Source organism: Bubalus bubalis, chromosome 24 (genome assembly GCF_019923935.1).
Source record: "Bubalus bubalis isolate 160015118507 breed Murrah chromosome 24, NDDB_SH_1, whole genome shotgun sequence".
Classification (NCBI taxonomy): Eukaryota; Metazoa; Chordata; class Mammalia; order Artiodactyla; family Bovidae; genus Bubalus; species Bubalus bubalis.
The window spans coordinates 39,309,199-39,334,413 of record NC_059180.1 but is presented as its reverse complement, the minus strand read 5'-3'; the positions used below and the strand labels follow the sequence as shown (position 1 = coordinate 39,334,413).

Sequence of the window (25,215 nt, the reverse complement as noted above, 5' to 3'; positions counted from 1 at the left end):
CATCTTGAATCTTCATTGCAGCATGCAAACTCTTAGTTGCAACATATGGGATCTAGTTCCCTGACCAGGGTTTGAACCTGGACCCCCTCCTTTGGGAGCATGGAGTCATAACCATTGGACCACAGGGAAGCCCCAAATTGATCCCTTTAAGTACAAAGTTCAGTGGGTTTTTAAAAAAATTATAGTCACAAAGTTGTACAACCAGATCCATGTCTTTGAGAGACACAAAAGTTGCTTCTTCACAGGGAGTTAGCTAATCACACACATGTTGCTGCAGTTGAACTTGACCAGGAGACAGCCTGGGACAATAAGATCAGCACTGGGGGAGGCTGAAGAGCCCGGGTCCATTTCCAGTGCTGCAGGCAGCCACTTACTGAGCTCTGCGATGCTCGCACCTCAGTTGCCTTATCAGTAAAATGAGGTACACCCTCAGAATGCTCCCTAGTTTTCTTTTCAGGTCTACTCTGAGCTGCCCATCAAACCTCAAAAATTTGGTTCTTTCTTGGACCAAAATAAAGGTGACCCTCAGCTCAATGGTGTAGATTCTTGTTGGAGGCTTTGGACACAGGATCCCCAGGGAAGAGAAAGCAGAGGTGTAACATCCCAAGGAGAGGAGTTTATCACCCACCTTGTATTCACTCTCTGGGTCTCTGGCCCTTCTCACCCAGCATCCTGGTTCCTGGGCTGTCACTGCAAATCCTCCATCCAGGTTGCTGCCTCTTGTCACCCTCTGGGTGTGACACTGAACCCGTGTGGATCTCTTAGGATGGCCAGAGTGCTCCAGCTCCAGGAGCTCCAGCATCTGCTCCTGCGTGGGCATCTCTGGCCTTAGCCACTGATGGCACAGTCTCTGGAGGTGACTAAGAGCCTCTCTGGCCCAGTTGCCTTATCCTGGCAGAGGGGCCTAATGCACTGACAGGAGCCTTTCAGGACCAGGATGATGGGCTTGTAGGTTGGATTCCTGCCCCCAGGTGGTTTCTTTTATCAGAAGGCTCTCCAGTCCTGGGGAATGGAATTCCAGGGCATCAGAGTTTGCAACCATCTTATGGCTCAGGGGATAGCCTCATACCATTGGGACTGAACCTGGCCTCTCTGTAAGGTGTGCTTTGGCATCTGGGTTCTCCCATTTCTGGCTGTTTTTCACCAAAAACAGTACAAGTGAGCAGGAAAAGCTTACTATACATGGGGTCAGCTGACACATTAGCTAAGACCTTTGCTGAGTTCTCCATTAGGACCCTGTGCCCTTTCCAGAAGCCTCCAATCATGTAGTCAAGTCAGTGTTTAGCTGTCAGCTTGTCTTGCTGGACAGGTGCAACCTCTCTCATAGCATAACATACCTCTTCTCTATCGCACTGAACACAGCTATGCTGTCCTCCTCATTTTTGATTAACAATTTCCCTAGAAAGCTTAGAGAAACTGTAAACTCATGAGAGGCAAGCTTTCTCTCTACAAAGCCACCAACCACCAAGTCACCTAAACCAGAAACTTCCGAGTCATCTCTGACTCCCTGCTCTCTCATGCCACCAAATCATCACTTTTTCCTCCTCAATCTGTCTCGAAGCCACGCCATCTTCCTTGTTCCCATGACCCCCCTTCAGACCCTCATCTTTCACTCACTCTGTTGCAGTAATCTCCTGAGTGTCTGTCATCTCCGGGCTTGTGCTAATCTGCAGCATCTGACTACAGTCAACCCCACAACGTTGACACCCTGTCCTTGCCTTCCTGTCAGTCCAGGCCAGTGCTGTTGGATAAGGGTGGATACAGAAGAAGTTAGATTTGAGAGAGATAGGGTTGAGGTAGAATTCACAGGACTTGATGATTGAAAGTTTAAGGCACAAAGGAAGGAGTATTGGTTGGTAGCATGAGCAATTGTATGCACATGGCGCCAGGTACTGGAGGCAAACAGATCAAAGACTAAAAGTGTGAGTTTGGTTTTGGATATCTGGGGTTTTTTTGCTTTTTGTTTTTTAAATTTTATTGGCGTATAGTTAATTAACAATGTGTTAGTTTCGAGTGTATAGCAAAGTGATTCAGTTATACATCTGCATATATTCATTCTTTTTCAGATTCTCTTCTCAAATAGATTTTCACAGAATATTGAGTAGAGTTCTCTGTGCTATACAGTTGGTCCTTGTTGGTTACCTATTTTATATATAGTAATGTGTGTATGCTCATCCCAAGCTCCTGATTTTACCACCCCCCCCCCACAAACTTTGGTAACCATAAGTTTATTTTTTACATCTGTGAGTATGTAAAATTTCTTTTTATTTATTTTCTAAATAAGTTCATTTGTATCATTTTTTAAAAAAATTAGATTCCACATATGAGTAATATATGATATTTGTCTTTCTCTGACTTACTTCACTTAGTATGCCAATCTCTAGGTTGATCCATGTTGCTGCCTCAGAGACCCCAAAGGAAGATCTCTTATTGGCAGTTGAATACAGGGATTTAGGGTGCAGGACAAAGGAAAAATTGGGGCTAGACATAAAGGGAGGTATTGTAGTCATGGAAGCGGGGAACCATGCACGCAAGTGATCCCAGGATACACTCAAACCAGAAGCATGTTAGAAGTCGGCTGGGAGCACACAGAAGTCATGCAAGCCTGGCATTAATTCTAGAAAGAAGTGTCAACTTTTAAAACAACACACAACTTAAAAGTTGTGAATCAAGTTTATTCAGTGTCTTACTGAGGACTAAAGCTGGAGAAACAGCCTCTCAGCTGAGAAACTGTTCTGGAGAAATTAGGGGTAAGGTCACGATATATGTGACTTTAACACAGGGGTATGCAGCACACCCCTTCTTAGAAGGTACTGTTAATTCAAAAGGAACAGATATCTTAAATGTTTTTAGTGTTTTTCTAAGTACGGTAAGATATAAGAATTTGGATTCATAGAATTTTCTCCTAAAAGTATCTTAATTATCTGAAGGTTTGTTCTGCCAGTTTCCCCATAGCAGAGTGCCCAATTCCTGATCTCCACCCTGAATTCCTTTCAGGGCTTGTTCAAAGTCATTGACTACCCTGTCTAAACACTCAAGATTTGTAGCACTGGACAGGCAGCAACACTCCTTAGCTGGCAGAAGATACCATACCCAGGGCAAGTGAGGTCAAAGTATGCCTTTTGACAACTCAGGCAGGGCGAACCCGTAACTTCGTGTTGCCAAAACGGTGTTAGGGCCAGGGAGGTGGCATCAGGCTCCTTCTCCCGTCCCGTGGGCAGTCGGCGCCTAGTCGTGCGAGATCCGGGGTCGGGGGTGACGGACAGTCACACCCGCCTAACCCTCTCGCTGGGGCCTGGGCACTATGAACCTCGGCAAACACTCTCACCCGGCCGCCCAGCTCCTGCAGAGGCCTCCTCTCCCTGGGTAGTAGGGGTTGGCCGGGAGCCAGGCAAAGCGCCCGCTGAGCCTGCAGCTCCCCACACTTTGGCTGCTCTGCTACTGCTAAGTCGCTTCAGTCGTGTCCGACTCTGCGACCCCATAGACAGCAGCCCACCAGGCTCCCCAGTCCCTGGGATTCTCCAGGCAAGAACACTGGAGTGGGTTGCCATTTCCTTCTCCAATGCATCAAAGTGAAAAGTGAAAGTGAAGTCGCTCAGTCGTGTCCGACCCTCAGCGACCCCATGGACTGCAGCCTTCCAGGCTCCTCCATCCATGGAACTTTCCAGACAAAAGTACTGGAGTGGCGGGCCATTGCCTTCTTGGCTGCTTTAGGAGCGCGAAAATGCACCGCCCAAATAGGGCGCCGGAAGTAAGCGCACGACTTCCGGTTCCCAGCCTGTGGGCCGCTCTAGCGCGTCTCGCCTCGTTGGTATTTCCACCGCCCTGCACGGCTCCAGTCAAAGGCCGCAAGATTGTTCCGAGCCCGCGCAAACCCACGTGCGAGCCCACTTCGCGAGTCTTGCCTCTAGTCCTTGCTCCAGGTGGAGGCCCACACGGGTCTTCGCTGGCCTGCGGGGCCGGAGGTGCCGCCGCCGTGGAGCAGAGACTGCAAAGGAAGTTGACTTCTAATGCAGTTTCCTGGAGTAGCTCTGGAATTTTCTTCTGACTTCCGTTTTACCTCCATTATTAAATGGCCCGAAGTCATTCGTTAACCCCCTGTAAACCACAATCCTGCCAGCCTTCAAAATTAATCTCATTGCCATCTAAAACTACGGAAGTGTAAAGAAAAAATTTTTCATTAAAGTTCACCTCATTGCCAACGTTCATTAAAAAAAACCATTTATTAGATGTCAAATTGGCACATCAGATAAGACAGTCACTGCTCAGTGAGAGCCTGCACTGATGCGAATACACCAAAAACTGTAAAAGTCAAAATATTAAACAGCCCAAGTGCCTCCAACAAACATACGTCTAAGGGGTCCAAAGGAACTAGAGATTGCAGCATATTCTCAGGTTTATATAAATATATGTCATTTCCCCACCCTCCTCAGACTAACACAAGGAAAGATGTCAAAAAATAAGACAGAACTCCTGCAGTCAGATTGGGCCCTGAAAGGATGGATATCAAATATCAAGTCATCTTGATATTAGATCAACAGCTTTCTCAACCTGCAAAACTAAACAATGGATATACACATTTCTAATGAAAATCATTTATTCACTTTTTAAACAGATGGTCCAAGCAAAAACCCTTTCCAACTGAAATCCTATAGGTATAACAAATTTAATGAACAATTTCAAATAGACTCTTTATTCAGATAAACTGTAACCTGCTTAGCACACATATGCAGTAAATTGGCAGATTACTTTGAGCAAAATCTGCAGTATCATTATACAACATGTTGTAGTTATCAGAACAATGCTACTTAATTATACAGAACTGCAAGAGTCAGACTCAGAATGTCATTTGTGGTGAAATGTCACTTGTTTTTAGTTTTAACTCCCTGAATTACTGCATTAATCATTTTTTTGTGTTAAATGGGGAGATGTGAATAGACTATTACCTACTGCAGTAAAGCTGTAAACAAAATTATTTTTAGCTCAAGAATAACAATTCCACAGTTTTTAAAATTACAAAATGTCAAACGTTGACATCTGAATGTTATTGGAATAATGCTGTTTTCATCAGTGATGGCTGTTACAGACCTGATATTCTAGCAATCACATTAAGGACTTGTTTGACACACATTTTCATCACTACATCAATAACAAAACCCATGACATTTGTTCAATGGTTGATTTCCTCAGTACAAAGTTTTCACTCTGCATGTGTCAACATCCATGCTGCAAAATGTTGTGAACCAATTGTTCCTAGCAATAAACTTCTGCACTTAGTTTTTCATTCTTAACTTTCATCCAAATATTCATTAAAACTAACATGGTAGGCTAATGATATCTCTGAGTTAATGACCATCTGTGGACTCTGTCAGTTAACACTGTAAAGAAAGTGAAGTAGCTCAGTCGTGTCTGACTCTTTGCTATCCTGTGGAATGTAGCCTACCAGGCTCCTCCCTCCATGGGATTCTCCAGGCAAGAATACTGGAGTGGGTTGCCATTTCCTTCTCCAGGGGATCTTCCCAACCCAGGGATAAAACCTGGGTCTCCCGCTTTGCAGGCGGATGCTTTAACCTCTGAGCCACCAGTTTAAAACGCTGTAAACAGAAGGGTAAAAAAGCCATCATCATAAAAACAGCATGGGTCTCACTGATGGACACTGACCTCTTCCCTCAACCCCTTGGGCTCAGAGCCTCTGGTTCTTTAACAACCATTCCATATAACAGTATTTTGCTCCAGTATTTATAGGTAACAACAGTATCTAGAGACCTATATATTTTCAAGTATTTTGATTAAACAATTTTTTATATGTATCTTCCTTTAGATATGAGGAAGAAAACCTTTTTTAAAAAACCAAAACTCAACTAAAACCTTAAAGGCTGTACTCTGTAGAGTCTGCAATCTCTGATTATAGGGATGGGGTTTGAACCTGAAGTCCTGGGGAGTCTCTCTGTTGCTTTGTAACCATACATGTAAGTCAGGCTTGGGATGAAGTGCTAAGGGAGTGAAGCATGTGCACAGGGCAGCCGTCATGATGAGCATCCTTACCCACCTGTCTCAGTCCCCAGCTGCCTGCAGTTTTAACACGTGGTGCAAATGCCAACTTGCAACACAATGTGGCTGAGAGACCCAAGGTTAAATGCTAGCTTCAGTACGTTGCTATTTTTGTGTATGGGCAAAGTACCGCTTTTACCCTCTACTTCCCTTTTATGAAGTGAGGCAAGGTACTGCTTTTACCCTCTACTTCCCTTTTATGAAGTGAGGATAGTCCTTTTCTGTCAGATTTATTCTGAAGAGTAAATGATAAACATAAAGTATCAAATGTGCAGACTAAACAAGAGTTAGAAATTGTGTATCATTCTTTGGTTCATACAAATGGAATCTGGATAGTAATTGAGTTAGAATTCTGCCTTCCTTCAGTGGCTGTGAAATTGACTAGGCTTCCTTGGTTATAAAACAGAAACCGTGGTGTCTAAATCAAGGCTGTGGTGAAAATTAAATGGTATATTACATGGAATCTGTGTACAATGCTTAGTACAGTGCCTGGCACATAAAGGGTAATTGTGCCCCAGTTTTGAGAAACACAAACATTAATGAAAATTTGCTATATCTACACAGTGTTTTGTGAATGGGTTTGCTGATCGAGAGTAAGATGTGTTTTCAACCTGAAATTTCTCCCACACCTGGTACATTTAAGAGGTTCCTCTCTCGTGTGACTCTTCTGGTGGCATGCAAGCTCTGAGTCCAAAATAAAACTTTCCGTGCATGTTTTGGGTCTATGGGGCTTTTCCCTTCTGTGAATGCTCTGATGAGAGATAAGCTCAGAGGCAGAAAGAAAGGTCTTCGAACACGTGGAACACTTTAAGGGTTTGAATTTTGAGAGTGAAAGCAAAATTTCCCCTCAGTTGCTGTAGTGTTCAGATTGGCCTTGTGGCCTCTCCTGGGCAGGGATACGAGGGCTGCCCAAAACATTTCCTGCTGGGGCTGCACAGTTGCTGGGAGGCTTACCGGTGCTTTTCCTCAGGCAAAGCCAGATTTGTTTTCTGACCAACATATTTATCGCCGGCTTTTGTGGCAGCGTGGGTTTTCTGATGCTGTGACAGTCCCCGGAGCTGCGTGAACCCCCTTCCACATATGCCACACCTATGGATTTTCTCCTTCAGGTGGGTCTTCCTGTGCTGAAACAGGTGCGAGGGCTGCTGCCACACTGTGCCGCACTCCACACTGGCGAGAAGCACTTATATGGCTTCTCACCAGTGTGGATTCTCCTGTGAGCTCTCAGGTTGGATCTGTGATTGAAAATCTTCCCGCAGTCATCACATTCACACTTTTTCTTTCCTACATGTGTTTTCTGATGCCAAACGAGGTATGAACTATCACTGAAGCTTTGGTCACATTCAGGACACTTGTATGACTTTTTGGTTTCTTTGGGAAATGGAAGAATTTTGGGAAGTGCTCTGGTTCTTAAACTTTGAGCTAGTTCTATCTTTGGGGTGTGGTTTTCAATGGTAACTAAAAGGCTTCTGAACCTTTTCTTGCAAGCAGAAGTTCCACCTGATATTTTCCTTTCCAAGTTTCCAGCTCCATGCTCAGAGCATTTTTCTCGGTAATAGATGAGGGGCACAGCAAGGGAACATTTTTCTAGGGCAAGCTCTTCAAGTCCCATAGATTCTAGATGTAGCAGCTGATTAATCTCAATCTTATCATTTTCTGCTGATAAAAACAAAACAAAACATAAACACCCTCAAGTAGTACTGGGGTAAGAACAAACTATTGATAGTTACACAGAGGACCAGAAAGTTGTAGGATAGCTGACAAAACTCAGGCCTGCCAGAAAGAAAAAAAAAATCATTCCTTTTTAGTGTTCTCCCAAATATTCATAATTTATAAAGCCAATATGTCAACCCAAAAGGGATTTTCTTTTCCTTCCAAAGCAACAGCCCTATGATTGCCCCAGTTCGCTGCCTAGAAAGGGTTTCTGGGCTGCAGGGCAGTGTGTGGAAACCCAGTCCTCAGTGGTTTTGCTGATTCAAAAAGACCAAATTCAGGAAAGTCAACACAGCTAATGTGATGGCAAAAACCAGAGAAGAGGGCAGATGTCCAGGCACTGAGCTCTGAGCATCTAGATGGGGTCCCCTTAAGACTCTGGCTGCATATTAATCTGTACATGCATGTAAGGGAACAACCCCAGGCCCAGGAAAGAACCACTAAAAAGGAATAGAAAGAGCAATCTCCAGAGTTCACAAAACACTTCAGTAGTTCATGTTCCAAAGTGGAGACAGTCCCTGCTGCACAAAGCATCAGGCAGTATCCTTAGACACTGCCTTAGCAGGAGGCCAAATCAGCCCCAGATTAAAGATTGCTCTGAATACACCCTAACAAAACAAAAAGCAAGCCTTGAAAGGATCATATTGATTCCAAGTAACTTAAATTAGCACCCCACACCAAAATCTGAAAACTGTTTTGAAAAAACAACAAAAACCAGCATCCAACAACATAAAACTCACAATGTCCAACATTCAATCAAAAATTACCGGGCATGGAAAGAAGCAGAAAAATATGACCCGTAACTGGAAGCAAAATCAATCAAGAATATCAGACCCAGAAATGACAGATGACAAAACTAGTAGAAAGAACATTTAAAGGGCTATTATAAATGTGCTTCACATGTTCAAGAAGTTAGAGGAAAACAACATGATGAAAAAGAAGTAGAAAATATAAAATGTGAGTATTGGGAAAGTTCAAATAGTCAACCCTAGTCAAGGATAAAATCTACTTGGGCATGGGGACATTTCTACATATAGCTCCTTTTAAGTGAGAAAGGCACAACATTCCCTTAAGATTGAAGCAGTTTCCAACTTTTTTAAAATTTCCAAATAATAGTAACCCATACTAATGGAATTTCACAAGTAAAATTATGAATTGATCATAACAAATATTTGGAATGATTACCAGGTACTGCCATGTCTTATGCAAAACCATAGTCACTGTAATAGACAGGATTTCCCCCTTTTTTTGGCCACACCCTTTGGCTTGCCGGATTTTAGTTCTCCACTTGGGCAGTCCTAACCACTGAACCACCAGGGAATTACGGATTTTTGCCTAAGACTCATCTCACCCTTTGAAAATCACACTCTCATTCAAGTTATTGTCATTTCCACATAAATCATTCAAGGATAGGTCCCACTTTCCCATACCAACACGTGGATGTGCTATGCAATCCTAATCCTAGAAAGTTCCAAAACACAGGAAAAACAATTGTGTTACGAATCAAGGCCTTGTCCTTGAAACACTCCTGTGTCGCTTCTCTGCTGAGGGACCTCTGGGCAGGGTGCAGACTCACACACTCCTCTTGAGAAAAATAGACAGCCAGGTCCTCAAACAACACTGGTCCCTGAAACAACAGGACAGCCCATCTCAGGCCAAGCCAGAAAGCTACTACCTTACTCAGTCTGGGAATGCTGAGAAAAGCTAGAAATATCAGAGGCAAGAGCTTGTTGGAAAAGGTATCTGAGTGCTGGGGTGGGGTTATGAGTGGGTTCTGAGTGTTGAAGGTAGGATTTAGGAAGCAGGGAGTAAAAATAGATGTAATTTTGGAGGCAGTACTATAAGGACCAAAATGGTAAACCCTGAGAAGTTCTGGAAGAGTGTGTTAGAAGAGAATACAGGGAACAACTCTCAACAAGGGAGTTAAGTAGGGTTGCTCTAAGACAGCACTACCCATTCTTTTCGGCACCAGGGACTGGTTACGTGGGAGACAGCTTTTCCACAGCCAGAGGTGGGAAGATGGGGAGGTGGTGGATTTCGGGATAATTCAAGCATATTACATTTAAAGGTGATGGCACCCCACTCCAGTACTCTTGCCTGGAAAATCCCATGGATGGAGGAGCCTGGTGGGCTGCAGTCCATGGGGTCGCTAAAGAGTCGGACATGACTGAGCGACTTCACTTTCACTTTTTACTTTCATGCATTGGAGAAGGCAATGGCAACCCACTCCAGTGTTCTTGCCTGGAGAATCCCAGGGACGGGGGAGCCTGGTGGGCTGCTGTCTGTGGGGTCGCACAGAGTCAGACACGACTGAAGCAGCTTAGCAGCAGCAGCTACATCTGTTATTATATCAGCTCCACCTCAGATCATCAGGCATTAGACATTAGATTCTGGAAGTTGGGGACCCTTGCTATAAGAGAAAGGAGATGAGTGAGCAGCCTGGGGAAGAATCACAAAGTGAACACGAGGTCTAGGATTCTCTCAATATCTTTCCCTTTGCTGGTCCCTCTCCTTCTTCCTCCTGACACTCATTGTTAAGCGCAGTTACATCCAGGCCTATTTCTCCTTCGCTAAGTTCACCAGTTCTATAAATCTATAGAATTCTGGTGTGATTAAGATCACCTGGGGTTTCTGTTTGTTTCTGTTCATTCAACAGGTGTGGAATGAATCTTAGAAAACTGTTTAAGTTTGAGCAGCATTTCAGAAATACTCGGAAGTACTCTTATGTAGTCTCCTATGGGCCCTGTTCCCAGTTGGAGGTCCTAAAAGGCCGGTTCTAATTAGCCATTTCTTCTGCCTTAGGTAGGAACAGACAGCTTGGTGAAAGGGCTCACGGGGATCAGGAGCCCTCGCATCACGACCGGCATGCCTAACCCTCTTCTACAAGCGGCCAGGCGGAGGCCAGAAAGGAGCGACCGGACCTTGGACCAAGAGAAGGGGACCTGGTCTCACGTGGGCCTCGGTTGTAGGGTGTGTGGATGCCATCTTGGGGGGAGGGTGGGGTGGTGGTAGTGCTTTCTTCCAGTCGCCACAGGGACCTCGGGGCAGATAAGGGAGGGGAGAGAATAGTCCTTGGAGGGGCCAATTCGGCTGTCGAGCTCCTCCACGCACCCCCTCGCTTCCCCGAACCCTTTAAGACCTGAGGCGATAACTTCTCTCCCGGGCGCAGCCTCGGAAAGGCAGACTCCCGGGCTGGTCGGGCCCGCCTAGGGCTTCGAGACTAAAAATCTCAGGAAGCCTGCAAAAGCAACAAAAAGCGACGCTCAGCTGAGACTAGAGACCAGGAGCCGGGGCACTACTAAGCTCCTACACTCCCTTACACTAGACATGCAGAGAAAGCCGGGAGAAGCGGTCCACCCTCGTGCTTTTCCGCAGCTCTGCCCTGTGATTGGCCAGCATGATCTCAGAGGGGATAGTCCCTTTTGAATATCGACCAATCGGGCGCCTTAACAGAAGATCTGAGGCTCACCGGGCATTCTGGGAGATATAGTTTTCCCTCGGTTTTCCCAAGCATTTCCGGTTCCGCTACCTGGGTCTCCTCTGTGAGCTCCCTACCTGCCGACCTGAGGAAGTGGAACGTTAGCTTGACCACGGAGGGAGGGGCGTAAATTTTCAAGGAAGAAGGAGAGCAAGCAGATGAGGAGAATCCGGTACCCGAAGAGTATCGGTACTGAAATGTAGGTTTGGCCGGCATTGTTCCATGGGTCCTAAACTTCGGTCGAGCAGGGGTGAGGTCTCTGAGTGGCCAGGAGTACGGGTTCTAATCTTGACCTGTGTCTTGGGTGGACGGCGAGGCGGTGGAATGTAAATGAGGTATCATCTGCGTGGGCAGAGTTCAGGTCGGCATAGGCGGGATTGCTAATATGTCCGAAGTATTCTAGGGGCATTGTGCCCGGGGAATGCACCCCAACCGACCCAGATTGAGCTCAGAGCCACAACGGGCCTCAGGCGGCAGTACAGCCACCCGATTGCTTCGAGGGACATGGTAGGCCACCTAATACTTCACAGTCGATTTGCCCCATTACCACATATATCCTCTTTACTGGCACTGGGTGCCGTAGCTGTAGGGGTTTGGTATTAGAAATTTGAGCTCCTTCCGCAGCTCTGCACTAATTGCTTGTGACCTTTTGGCCTGTGTATCAATACAGGTTTGCCTTCCCCGGGTGATAAAAGCTCAGAATATCTCTCTTCAGAGGGCAGTTTCAAAGAAGTTTTCAGTTTACAAAGGTGTTTGCAAAAACACGGATGATATTATCTTCTTAGAAAATTCTGAGTATGTCTCAATATATTTTCTTGGGAGGATGCACCTCTCTCTTCTGTTCACATTCCAGTCTCTAGATCTTAGTCAGGAGGTCACATAACCGCACCCAGCTCAAAGGAGGCAGGGAAGCTAGTAGTACTCTGGCAGCCCACACCCAGCTAAAAAGCACAAGTGACAGAGGGAGGAAGCAGATTCTGGAGACAGCTGGCAGTAAGGGCCATGGAGATATGTTGAAAATGGAAAAAGATGAATGGACGTGGATGGGAAGACATGAAGATGTTCATTGAAGAATTACAGTCAAGAAAAATTGGAAATGACTTAATTTCTAAGTATTTTTCCTCTTTTGCAGGAGGAAACATTGCAGCCAATTAAGATGCTATATAGAAGTTTTTGATAACATGGGGAAATGTATCCAATGTAAGTTTTAAAATGTGATACATTTATACATTTATACAATGTATACAACTTGTATACATTTATACAATGTATACAACTTGTATACATTTATACAATGTATACAACTTGTATACATTTATACAATGTATACAATGCATACAACTTGTATACATACAACTTGTATACATTGTATACAAGTTGTGCATGAAATGCCATCATAATTAAAAATGTATTGAGGGACTTCCCTGGTGGTCCCCTGGTTAAGACTCCACACTCCCAAAGCAGGGGCCTCAGGTTAAATAAATATTATTATTATTTTTTTTTTTTTAAAGACTGTTTCCTTTCCTCTTATAAACTGCTTACCAAGTTTCTGGTTATCAATCTAGTGTCCCAGGAACACTAAGAGAAGAGGTGTCTGGAGCAGGAGTAGGAGCATTTCAGTAACTCTTAACTATCAGAAAGTAAGCCAGAATTTGGTTTAAACCTCACACTTCTGTGAGTCTGATGGGTAAGCCCAGTCTCAGGGTACATTGACAGAAAAATGGAGAATCAGATCCTTCCAATATACTGTCCTGTGTTAGTCCAGGCTAAGTGACTCTCAGTTCAGTTCAGTTCAGTCGCTCAGTCGTGTCCGACTCTTTGTGACCCCATGAATCGCAGCATGCCAGGCCTCCCTGTCCATCACCAACTCCCGGAGTTCACCCACACTCACGTCCATTGAGTCAGTGATGCCATCCAGCCATCTCATCCTCTGTCGTCCCCTTCTCCTCCTGCCCCCAATCCCTCCCAGCATCAGGGTCTTTTCCAGTGAGTCAACTCTTCCCATAAGATGGCCAAAGTGCTGGAGTTTCAGCTTTAGCATCATTCCCTCCAAAGAAATCCCAGGGCTGATCTCCTTCAGAATGGACTGGTTGGATCTCCTTGCAGTCCAAGGGATTGGACTCAAGAGTCTTCTCCAACACCACAGTTCAAAAGCATCAGTTCTTCGGCGCTCAGCCTTCTTCACAGTCCAACTCTCACATCCATACATGACCACAGGAAAAACCATAGCCTTGACTAGACAGACCTTTGTTGGCAAAGTAATGTCTCTGCTTTTGAATATGCTATCTAGGTTGGACATAACTTTCCTTCCAAGGAGTAAGCGTCTTTTAATTTCATGGCTGCAGTCACCATCTGTAGTGATTTTGGAGCCCAAAAAAATAAAGTCTGACACTGTTTCCACTGTTTCCCCATCTATTTCCCATGAAGTGATGGGACCAGATGCCATGATCTTAATTTTCTGAATATTGAGCTTTAAGCCAACTTTTTCACTCTCCACTTTCACTTTCATCAAGAGGCTTTTGAGTTCCTCTTCACTTTCTGCCATAAGGGTGGTGTCATCTGCATATCTGAGGTTATTGATATTTCTCCTGGCAATCTTGATTCCAGCTTGTGTTTCTTCCAGTCCAGCGTTTCTCATGATGTACTCTGCATATAAGTTAAATAAGCAGGGTGATAATGTACAGCCTTGACGTACTCCTTTTCCTATTTGGAACCAGTCTGTTGTTCCATGTCCAGTTCTAACTGTTGCTTCCTGACCTGCATACAGATTTCTCAAGAGGCAGGTCAGGTGGTCTGGTATTCCCATCTCTTAAAGAATTTTCCACAGTTTATTGTGATCCACACAGTCAAAGGCTTTGGCATAGTCAATAAAGCAGAAATAGATGTTTTTCTGGAACTTCTCTTGCTTTTTCCATGATCCAGCGGATGTTGACAATTTGATCTCTGGTTCCTCTGCCTTTTCTAAAACCAGCTTGAACATCAGGAAGTTCACAGTTCACATATTGCTGAAGCCTGACTTGGAGAATTTTGAGCATTACTTTACTAGTGTGTGTGATGAGTACAATTGTGCGGTAGTTTGAGCATTCTTTGGCATTGCCTTTCTTTGGGATTGGAATGAAAACTGACCTTTTCGAGTCCTGTGGCCACTGCTGAGTTTTCCAAATTTGCTGGCAGATTGAGTGCAGCACTTTCACAGCATCATCTTTCAGGATTTGGAATAGCTCAACTGGAATTCCATCACCTCCACTAGCTTTGTTCGTAGTGATGCTTTCTAAGGCCCACTTGACTTCACATTCCAGGATGTCTGGCTCTAGATGAGTGAGCACACCATCGTGATTATCTGGGTCATGAAGATCTTTTTTGTATAGTCCTTCTGTGTATTCTTGCCACCTCTTCTTAATATCTTCTGCTTCTGTTAGGTCCATACCATTTCTGTCCTTTATCAAGCCCATCTTTGCATGAAATGTCCCCTTGGTATCTCTAATTTTCTTGATGAGATCTCTAGTCTTGCCCATTCTGTTGTTTTCCTCTATTTGCATTGATCGCTGAGAAAGGCTTTCTTATCTCTTGCTATTCTTTGGAACTCTGCATTCAGATGCTTTTATCTTTCCTTTGCCCCTTTGCTTTTCACTTCTCTTCTTTTCACAGCTATTTGTAAGGCTTCCCCAGACAGCCATTTGTTTTTTTGCATTTCTTTTCCATGGGGATGGTCTTGATCCCTGTCCCTGTACAATGTCACGAACTTCCGTCCATAGTTCATCAGGCATCTATCTATCAGATCTGGTCCCTTAAATCTATTTCTCACTTCCACTGTATAATCATAAGGGATTTGATTTAAGTCATGACACCTGAATGGTCTAGTGGTTTTCCCTACTTTCTTCAATTTAAGTCTGAATTTGGCAATAAGAAGTTCATGGTCTGAGCCACAGTCAGTTCCTGGTCTTCTTTTTGTTGACTGTGTAGAGCTTCTCCATCTTTGCTGCAAAGAATATAATCAATCTGATTTCGGTGTTGACCATCTGGTGATGTCCATGTGTAGAGTCTTCTCTAAGTGACTCTGTCTCAGTTTTAATTGCAGAAATCAGTATCATCTTTTGTCATCCAAGTGTACACTTGCATCATTTTTCAGCCAAAGGAATTTTTTTTTGGAAGCAACTTACTTGATTCCTGGTTGTATTGTCTTTGATCCATGCAAAATTTTCCCCTTCACTTATTTTACACTACAAATGTGATAAAGTCTTTGTTTCTTTACACTTACATGTATCCAGAGAGTTGTGGGGGCTTCTTTGTTGGTTTTTTGTTGTGGTGGTGGTAGTTGTTTTTTGGGCATGCCACCCAGCTTGTGGAATCCTAGTTCCCAGACCAAGGATTCATCCCAATCACCAAGTCCCAGTCACTAGATCACCAGAAATTCTCTAGAGAGATTGTTTGCCCATGTGGATCTATTTTATGGATTTTTCTCTTTTCATTGTGGTTTATTACAGAATATTGAATATATTTCCGAGTGGTATACAGTAGGACCTTGTTGTTTATTTATTTTATATACAGTAGTTTGTATTTGCTAATCCCAGACTCTTAATTTATTCCTCCACCACTCCCTTTCTCCTTTGGTAATACATGCCCAAGACTAGGATTGCTGAATCATATGACAACTCTTATTTTTAGTTTTCTAAGGCGCCTCCATATTGTTCTCCATAGTGGCTGCATAATTTACATTCCTACCAACATTGTAGGAGGTTCTGCTTTTCTACGCACCCTCTCCAACGTTTTTTATTTGGCTGCTTGAGGTGAACAGCCGGCTCACTTGAGAAGACCCTGATGCTTGGAAAGATTGAAGGCAAAAGGAGAAGGGGGAAGCAGAGGATGATGTGGTTAGATAGCATCAGTGACTCAGTGGACATGAATCAGAGCAAATTCCGGGGTGAAGGACAGGGAAGCCTGGTGTGCTGCAGTCCAAAGAGTTGGACACGACTTAGCGACTGAACAACAACAATTAAAAAGACTTCAAATTGTGTAGTTTTGTGATTTACAATGTTGTGTTAATTAATTTCAGGTTTACATCACAGTGATTGAGTTATACATATATTGAATCTTTTTCAGGTTCTTTACCCACATAGGTTATTACAAAATACTGAGTAGAGTTTCCTGTGCTATACAGTAGGTCCTTGTTGGTCTGTTGATGGACATTTAGGTCGCTTCCATGTCTTGGCTATTGTACACAGTGCTGCAGTGAACATTGAGCTGCATGTGTCTTTTCTTTTTTAATTAATTCGAGTATGACTGCGTTACAGTGTTGTTAGTTTCTACTGCACAGCAAAGTGAATCAACTATACATATATACATATATCCCCTCTTTTTTGGCTTTCTTTTCCATTTAGGTCACCCACAGAGCACTGAGTAGAATTCCCTGAGCTATACAGTGTCCTTATTAGTTATCTATTTTATACACAGTATCAGTAGTGTATATATGGCAATCCCAATCTCCCAATTCATCCTATCCTCCCATCCCCCTTGGTGTCCATACATTTATTTTCTACATCTATGCCTCTATTTCTGTTTTGCAAATAAGATCATCTGTATCATTTTTCTAGATTATATATATACATTAATATATTCTATTTGTCTCTTTCTGACTTACTTCACTCTGTATGACAATCTCTAGGTCCATTCACATCTCTACAGATGACCCAATTTCATTCCTTTTTATGGCTGAATAATAATCCGATGTATATTTGGTACACATCTTCTTTATCCATTCCTCTGGTTTTTAAATTTTATTTATTTTTATTTACTTTTGGTGCTGGGTCTTCATTGCCTCTGCACAGGCTTTCTCTAGGTGCAGTGATCAGGGTCTACTCTTCGTCACAGAGCACGGGATTCTCATTGCAGTGGCTTCTCTCGTTGCAGAGCACAGGCTCCAGCTGCGTGGGCTTCAGTAGTTGCAGCTCACAGGCACACGAGTTGCAGCTCGCAGGCTCCATGGTTGTGGCACATGGGCTTAGTTGCTCCATGGAATGGGAATCTTCCCGGATCAGGGATCAAACCCATGTCCCCTGCATTGGCAGGCCAATTCTTAACCAGTGGACAGCTAGGGAAGTTCTATCCATTCCTTTGTTGATGAACATTTAGGTTGCTTTCATGTCCTGGCAATTGTAAATAGTGCTGCAATGAACATTCGGGTGCATATATCTTGTCGAAGTACGGTTTTCTCTAGGTATATGCCTAGAAGTGCAATTGCTGGCTTTTCATTTGTAGATTTTTTAATGAGGGTCATTTTGACCTGTGTGAGATTGTACCTCGTAGGTTTGATTTGCATTTCTCTAATAATTAGCAGAGTTGAGCATCTTTTCATGGGCCTATTGGCTGTCTGTATGTCGTATTTGGAGAAATGTCTATTTAGATCTTCTCCCCATTTGATTGGGTTTTTTTGTTGTTGTTGAGTTGTATGAGCTGTTTGTTTATTTTAAAAAAATTATTTAGGCTGTGCTGGGACTTAGTTGTGGCTTGAGTTGTATGAGCTGTTTGTATATTTAATTTTTTTTTTTTAAGGCTGTGCTTGGACTTAGTTGTGGCATGAGGGGTCTTCAGTTGTGGCATGCAGGATCTAGTTCCCTGACCAGGGATGGAACCTGCGCCCCCTGCATTGGGAACATGGAGTCTTAGTCACTGGACCACCAGGGAAGTCCCTGTTTGTAAATTTTTCGAAATTAAGACCTTGTCAGTCACATAATTTAAAAATATTTTCTCCTAGTTGTCTTTTCATTTTGTTTATGGTTTCCTTTGCTGTGCAAAAACATGTAAGCTTGATTAGGTCCCATTTGTTTTTTATTTTTGCTTCTATTTCTATTGCCTTGGGAGACTGGCCTAAGAAAATATTGCTACGATGTATGTCAGGGAATGTTTTGCCTATGATCTCGTCTAGGAGTTTTGTGTCTTATATTTAAGTCTTTAAGCCATTTTGAGTTTATCTTTGTGTATAGTGTAAAGGTGTGTTCTAACTTCATTGATACACATGCCGCTAACTTTCCCAACACCACTTCCTGAAGAGACTGTTTTTTCTCTGTTGTATATTCTTGCCCCTGTGTTGAAGATTAATAGACCATAGTTATGTAGTTTATTTCTGAACTTTCTGTTCTGTTCCATTGATCCATATGTCTGTTTTTGTGCAAATACTACACTGTTTTGATTACTGTTGCTGGAAGGATTATGCCTCCAGCTTTGTTCTTTTCCCCCAGGGTTGCTTTGGTAATTTGGGGTCTTTTATGGTTCCATATAAATTTTAGGATTACTTTTTCTAATTTTGTGAAAAATATCACAGTTAATTAAATAATAGGGATCACATTAAATCCATAGATTGCTTTGAGTAGCACGAGCATTTTAACATTAATTCTTCTAATCCAAGAGCATGGGATCTCTTTCCATTTATTTAAATAATCTTCAATTTCCTTTTATCATTTTATAGTTCTCAACATCTAAGCCTTTTACCTCCTTAGTCAGGTTTATTCCTAAATTTGGGGGGGGGGCAGTTTCAAAGGGATTTTTAAATTTTGCTCTCTCTTTCATTGTTAGTGTGAAGAAGTGCAGTGGATTTCTGTGTGATCCATGCAAATGTTAATAAACCCATCAGAACCATGAGTCAGAACAATCCACTTCACCTCAAGCCAGTCTCCTGGAGCCTTTCTCCTCTCCTGGGAGTGCTCCAAGGATAGTCCCGTGTCCTCTAAGGCAAAGCAGATGCTGGTCAACAAGCTGTCTGTCTGTAGAACTTGCCATGAAGTGGCTTGTTCATGCTCTGTTTCTAGGATCCTGGAAAAATGTTTCTGAGGTCTACCTGGAAAGTCTGGTTTTGGAAACCCAGCTATTTTCCTGGGTGTCAGGAAGGTTGTGATCCAAGAGAATGCATCATAGTTTTATTTGTTTAATCACTTATTTATTTTGGCTTGTGCACGGGCATTGAGCAGGGACTTCTCTAGTTGGGGTGCAAGGGAGCGTCTCTTGCTGTGGAGCTTGGGCTCGAGTGTGTGTGGACTCACTAGTTGCAGCTCTCGGGCTTAGTTACCCCACAGCATGTGGGATCTTGGGTCCCCGATCAGGGATTGAAGCCTCATCCCCTGCACTGGAAGGCAGATCCTTCTTCTTTTTTTTTTGTCTTTATTTTCGAAGGCAGAGTCTTAACCACTGGACCACTGGGAAGTCCCAGTGCATCATGGCTTTAAATGAATCTGGAACTGAAAAGCATGTTTTGTTTTTAAATTTACATTCAGTAACTAAATTGAAGGAGAGAATGATCATCTTAAAGCCAGTGTCTCTTAGATCACTTGGAAGAAATATCTCAAAACACACCAAAAAGACAGAAAAAGAAACCAGGAAGGCAGAGACTTAAGAGGACCAATCCGTGTTGAGCTCAGTGCCAGATTTCCCTGAGCCAGTTCCTGTGGTCAGGAGATGCCCCTTCCTGCCTGTGGTCTCGTAAGGTCTGAGCCTGCATTTTAAGTATGCCCAGGTGATGCTAATACTGCTGGACCACAAGACAGCACTTTGAGTAGCAAGAACCTCGGCAGGGTTTGCCTCTCCTGTGTAACTGAAAGGGCTTACCACTGTCTCCACATTCTGTTTATAGGAACCTGATGGAAGGCAAGAGAAAGGATGAGGAAAATAAGCAACTTTCCTTTAAAAAAAAATTATTTATTTTTAGCTGTGCTGGGTCTTCATGGCTGCACACAGGCTTTCTCTAGTTGTGGTGAGTGGGGCTTCTCTCCAGTTGTGGTGCGAGGGCCTCTCATTGTGGTGGCTTCTCTTGTTGTGGAGGATGGGCTCTAGGGTGCTCGGGCTTCAGTGGTTGCAGCACGTGGGCTTAGTTACCCTGCGGCATGTGGGATCTTCCCTGAGCAGGGATCAAACTCATGTCCCCTGCATTGGCAGGTGGATTCTTAACCACTGGACCACCAAGAAAGCCCTAAACTAGCAATTTTCCTTTATTTAAAATCTCATCTTTTTAATTAAAAAATTTCAAACCTCTGAATATTTGAAAGAATAATGCAGTAAACACCTATGTACTTTTCACCTAGCATCACCAGTTATTAATATTTAAACAATTTCCTCTTAAGGACATGCTTGAGAACCTAAGTTGCTCACATCTCTTCCACTGTTGTTCACTGGTTAAAAACTTTGGCATATGGTTTCATCTTGCTGCAAAGGAGGCTAAAAAATACAAGCTTAACTTGTTAGCTCTTTGCCTGCTAAAGGGGGTACTGTCCTACTACTACATGAGAATGTGATTAAGCAGTTGTTTTTAAAAAAGAAAGGAGAGGACGGACTTTCCTGGCAGTGCAGTAGTTAAACTTTGCCTTCCAATGCAGAAGGTAAGGGTTTAGTCCCTGGTTGAGGAGCTAAGATCCCATTGGCCTCCCAGCCAAAAATCCAAATCATAAAAAAAGACAAACAATATTGTAACAAGTTCAATAAAGACTTTTAAAAAATGGTCTACATTAGGGAGGAAAAAAAAAAAAAAAAAGAGGAGGAGGAGGAAGACAGTGGATACTAGGGGACAATTACTCCCACACACTGACTTGCTGGATCTTGCAACCAGTTCCCACTTCAAAGTGAATTTTTGGAAAGACCGCAGCTAAATTTGCAGCCCATCTCTAGAAAATGTGTAGGACTTCAAGTATGCATTTTATTGCCTCCTCACTCTTGATTGTTCTATCCTAAAGTTTTTTTTTTTTACAAGTTTGATTATATTAAAGTGTATAGTTATTTTGAATTTTATATTAAAGTTTTTTAACAAGTTTGACTGTAAGTTAATAGACACACTAAAGTTTTTTTTATAAGTTTGATTATAAGTTAATAGTGACACACTAAATACATAGAATGCTTGAAATGCCTCGAATGGACCAGAACACATTAACCACAGCATTTTTGCTTACAACAGCATGTTTGCTGTACTTAAAACTGTAACTCTACAGAGTTGTAAATTGTATATTTTCATTTTGTCCATAATTTTTCAGCTTTTAAAATAGGAACTTAGAGAACTGTTACTAAAAGAAAATATAAATATTATATAAGCTGCTTTACGCAAATCAAGATTCCACCAGCCACTAACATCTTATTGTGTAGACAATAGACCTTCTGGGTTGTTACATATCCCCTTGTTACACTACTCTTGATCTATTTACACCACTTACCTTTCAGACTTCTAATCTCTTTAGGTACCTTTTCATTGTCAAAATGTTAAAGAATATGCATTTAACGTTTATAAAATAGTGTGATTTTAGACTGTTTTAATCTGTCATAATGTCTATTTGGGTGTGAATTAGGTCCTTTGAGGGTTGATCGTTTTAGCCTTCTTGTTCCATCCTTTGGCCATATTACCAGTGAAAGGTATTTGAAGGCAAAGGATAAATATATCCTTTAAAGTTAACATCAGATTTTGCTCAACCCAAGTCCCTTAGTAACAAAGTTTGAGTTAGGTTTTGTGATGTAGACCAGGGGTCCCCAGTCCGCAGGACCTAATGCTTGATGATGTGAGGTAGAGCTGATGTAATAATAATAGCAATAAAGTGTATAATAAATATGCTTGAATCACCCCAAAAGCATCCTCCCATCCCTGGTCCGTGGAACAACTGTCTAACATAAAAACCGGTTCCTGGAGCCAAATGGGGTGGGGACCGCTAAGTAGACCCTCCTCCAACTTGAGGGCAACTGACACCCCTCCCCCTGCCGCCGCCGCCCCCCACCCCCACCCCGCCCCCGCCACTTTACACGGCAGAAACTGGACTCTGGCTGCCACGGACGTCCGGCGCTGAGCCGGGTGGTGCTGCCCTCCAGCCGTCGTTGGCCACCGGATCACGCTTCCCTAGCTGGAAGCCCCGTCAGGCGCTGCGGATGGAAAAGCTCCAGCCCCAAACCAAACGAGAGGACCGCTGGCCAGGAAGTGGAGAGCTGCAAGCCTCAGCGCTCAGCCCAAGAACCCGAGCCCGCCGGCTACCAACCGGACCGCGCCCCCGGCGTCCACGCCCGCCGGGCTCGGGCCCCGAGGGTCGGCCCGACCTGTCCAGCCCCTCCGCCGGCTCTCAGAGCCTCGCGAGCCTCTAGCAGACGCACCCCCTAGAGGTGCCTCCGCTGCTCCACCGCCGACGTCCCAGCTTCTCTTGTGTTCCACTCACTCTGGTGTCCGGCTTCGCGCGAGGCCCGCCCGCTCTTAAGATGGCGGCGTCGGCGACGCGAGGTGCCGCCCCACGTGGACGACGCTGGCCAATGGGCTTCCGCCTGTGCCGCCGGCCCGGCGCGGGAGGCGGAAGTGCCTCGGGCCGCCGCCTCCGTCCCGGCTGCGGCCCCTGCCGGTTACATAACTGGTTGCGGGCTCCGCGCGGCCCCACTTCCTGGCTCCCGGCGAACCAAGGATGCACTGAGCCCTAGAACGCTGTCCGCTGCCGCCGGCTCCCCCCCGAGGTGAGGCATCCCGGGGCTCGGGCCTGCGGCGGAGCGCCTGCCCCGGCCAAGGGCGGGCGTCAAGGGAGGCAGGGGAACAGTTCCGGGCCGGGGCGGCAGGGCAGTCGCGGGGTCCTGCCGGGGTGCAGGGGGCCCGAGGCGGCCCTGGCGGGGCGTGGGACGTCCCGTCGGTTCGAGGGAGGTCGGGGAGCTGCCCCCGCCAGCCGGCGCCCAGACATCTCCGCGGGGTTTCAGGGCGATCACAGAGCTCGCGTTTCCCCGGCCGAGGAGGGGGCCGAGGCCCCAGGGGCGCGATCCCGATCCTTTTGCTTGGGCTGCCTCCGTGCCAGGCCTCGGGACGAGCTGGCGGGGGAGATTTGGAAGCAGAGGGCAGCCTGCCCCTTGCTGCCCGCCGGGCCTCACGGGAGGTGCCGGGGCCGTCCTTTTCACAGTTCAGCGATTTGCTGCCTTGCCGGGCCCCATCGCTGCTTTGGTACTTGTTGCATGGGTTGTAGTTACTTGGCGACTTTTTTGCCCTCCCGTGAACTCTGGAAACCCTTGGACTCTTTCTCGGTCGTCTCATTTCTTACTCCTTAAGCTGTATATTTTGGTTAAGTCAGCTCAATTACTTACGTTTGGGGGTAGTTTCAAGGTTGGCCGTGCAGACCCTTGCACCACCTCTGACCTCTGGCCCATTGATTGGGCGCTTCCCATGTAACAGAGGGCATCTGTAGCCTCTGTCGTTTGTTCCCCTGGGAAGATTTTCAGGGAGGCTGAGCGCCTTCCCTGGACCACTAACAACAAATATCTGTGTGCTCAGGAAGTGATGGACCCCAGGGTCTGGGGATGAGAGGAGGAGTTACTTTGTCATAAACGTGGCCATTGGCTGCTTCCTTGGTCTGTTTTAACTCTGCCCAGTCCTTAAGCCATACCATTTTGTTAGTTTCTCTTGAAGGAAAAGGATAACAGCCCTACAGCCCTTTGGTACCTGGAATGGTTGTAATCAGAGAGTCAGAACTGAAGAGAACTTTGCTGGGTGCAGATATTTTACTGGAGCACAGAAGGCAGAAAATTTAATGTTAACGCTTAACTGCCTGAACCGGGAAAGTCAGTATGACTGCAAGTCAGCGGTAGAAATACCACATTCTGTGAAGCACTTTGTATGTACAGCTAAGTGTTAGAAGTCCTTTGGCCAACAGTACTGGCTTGTGAGGCAGGGAGAAGGGTAGTCTTGGACAGCACTGAATTAAAAAGGGGCTGGAGCAAAACAAATCCTCTCTTCTTGCAAAAATCCCTGAATTGCTTTAAGCTCAGTTTGAGAAGAAAGGATTCAAGGCCAGAAGAAACTCAAGGGTGGCTGAAATAGAAGTCCCTGTCATTTAACAAGTGGTCATGGCTGAGCATGACATAGGTCTTCATCTCGCCTGTTGTTGGAAGTTTGTGTGTTAGAATTAAAGTGCACTTTGGCCCTTTGAGAAGCAGTATGCCTGGGCTCCTCTTTTGGGCCACAGTTTGCTGAAGTTCCATCTCACTGTGTTTCCAGAAGTGCTGGATTTCTATGAAGATGGTTAAAACCTATAAGTAACAGAGTCAGTGCATGGTATGGTGTTCACAGGCCAAAATAAAAAATACACACATTATTTTAAAAGGTCTGTGTGTGTGTCTTACCTTTAGCCTCTCCCCACTGTTACAGTGACTTTATCACTGTAAAATGTTTATTTTAACCGCACCCACTCTCAGACTTCAGATGTGACCTGTTGATGTTGTTTGGTAACTTGGCCTCTGCCTGTGTTGGAAGAAAATTCCTGGGTGTTAGGAGATTTGAGAAATGAAGACACCAGAAGTAAGAAGGTGGGGCCATCATTGCTTACCTGGTGCTCTGCCCCGCAGACTGTCCCAGCCTCAGTGGACTGGCTCGCAGCAGTTTGTCTTCTAGCAACTGAGATGTGTTTAGACCAGGTGGACCCAGAATCCTTACCTGGCAGCAGCCACAGGTATTCAGAGCTCTGAGTTTGGGGCAGTGCAGATCTCTGCCAAAATGCCCTGAGGTCTCTGCTTGCTGCTGACGGCTCTCCTACCTGAACAGAAAGCTGGCTGCTTGTCAGCTGCCAGGCCTTCTCTTAAATGGAGGTTCCTCCCTCTCCACATCTTCGCCTCCACCACCACCTCCTCCCCTGACTTGTCTTTCTGGAAGAAACCCACAGAGTCCTCCTAGCTCTCCCACCTCAGTTCCTTGTTTACAGAAATGAAGATTGGGATCTAGATCCTGCATCCTGCTTCCGTCCACGCGCAGTGCTTTCGAGTAAAACACTGATCTGCAAAGTGATGCTGGAACTCCTGGGTCTCTTTCTGGCCAAGATCGAAGGCTGAATTTCATTCAACAAATGTTTCTAAGTGTCTCTGATAATTCTGGGATCAGACCTCCTTTCCGAAATATGATGATTTTAGCGTGACTTCTGATCGAGGCTGGCTGGCAGGCCAGGTCAGGGTTCCCTGAAGCCCAGTGCTGATTAAAGAGAGGTTAAAGAGAGACCTGTGTGTCT

General features: G+C 44.7%; 2 protein-coding genes across 5 annotated transcripts in view; one reads left to right on the top strand and one right to left on the bottom strand.

The window, feature by feature from the left end:
• Window positions 1–6,762: 6,762 nt before the first annotated feature.
• On the bottom strand, window positions 6,763–10,631 carry ZNF597 (zinc finger protein 597). Its single transcript, XM_044935841.2, is given in 4 exon segments — window positions 6,763–7,229; window positions 7,232–7,710; window positions 9,265–9,391; window positions 10,599–10,631. Coding segments are annotated over 4 exon segments (867 nt in total). The 3' UTR covers window positions 6,763–7,001.
• Window positions 10,632–11,309: 678 nt separating this feature from the next.
• Window positions 11,310–25,215, top strand: part of NAA60 (N-alpha-acetyltransferase 60, NatF catalytic subunit) — a 28,387-nt gene continuing 14,481 nt past the window's right edge. For 2 of the 4 annotated variants that reach the window (XM_006054853.4, XR_006548323.2), the window contains exon 1: window positions 22,556–22,693. The gene's annotated coding sequence lies outside the window, so the exon portion shown is untranslated. Of the gene's footprint in view, window positions 11,442–22,502; window positions 22,694–25,215 lie in introns of those variants that run through there. The other 2 variants (XR_006640548.1, XR_006640549.1) reach the window with 2 other exon arrangements.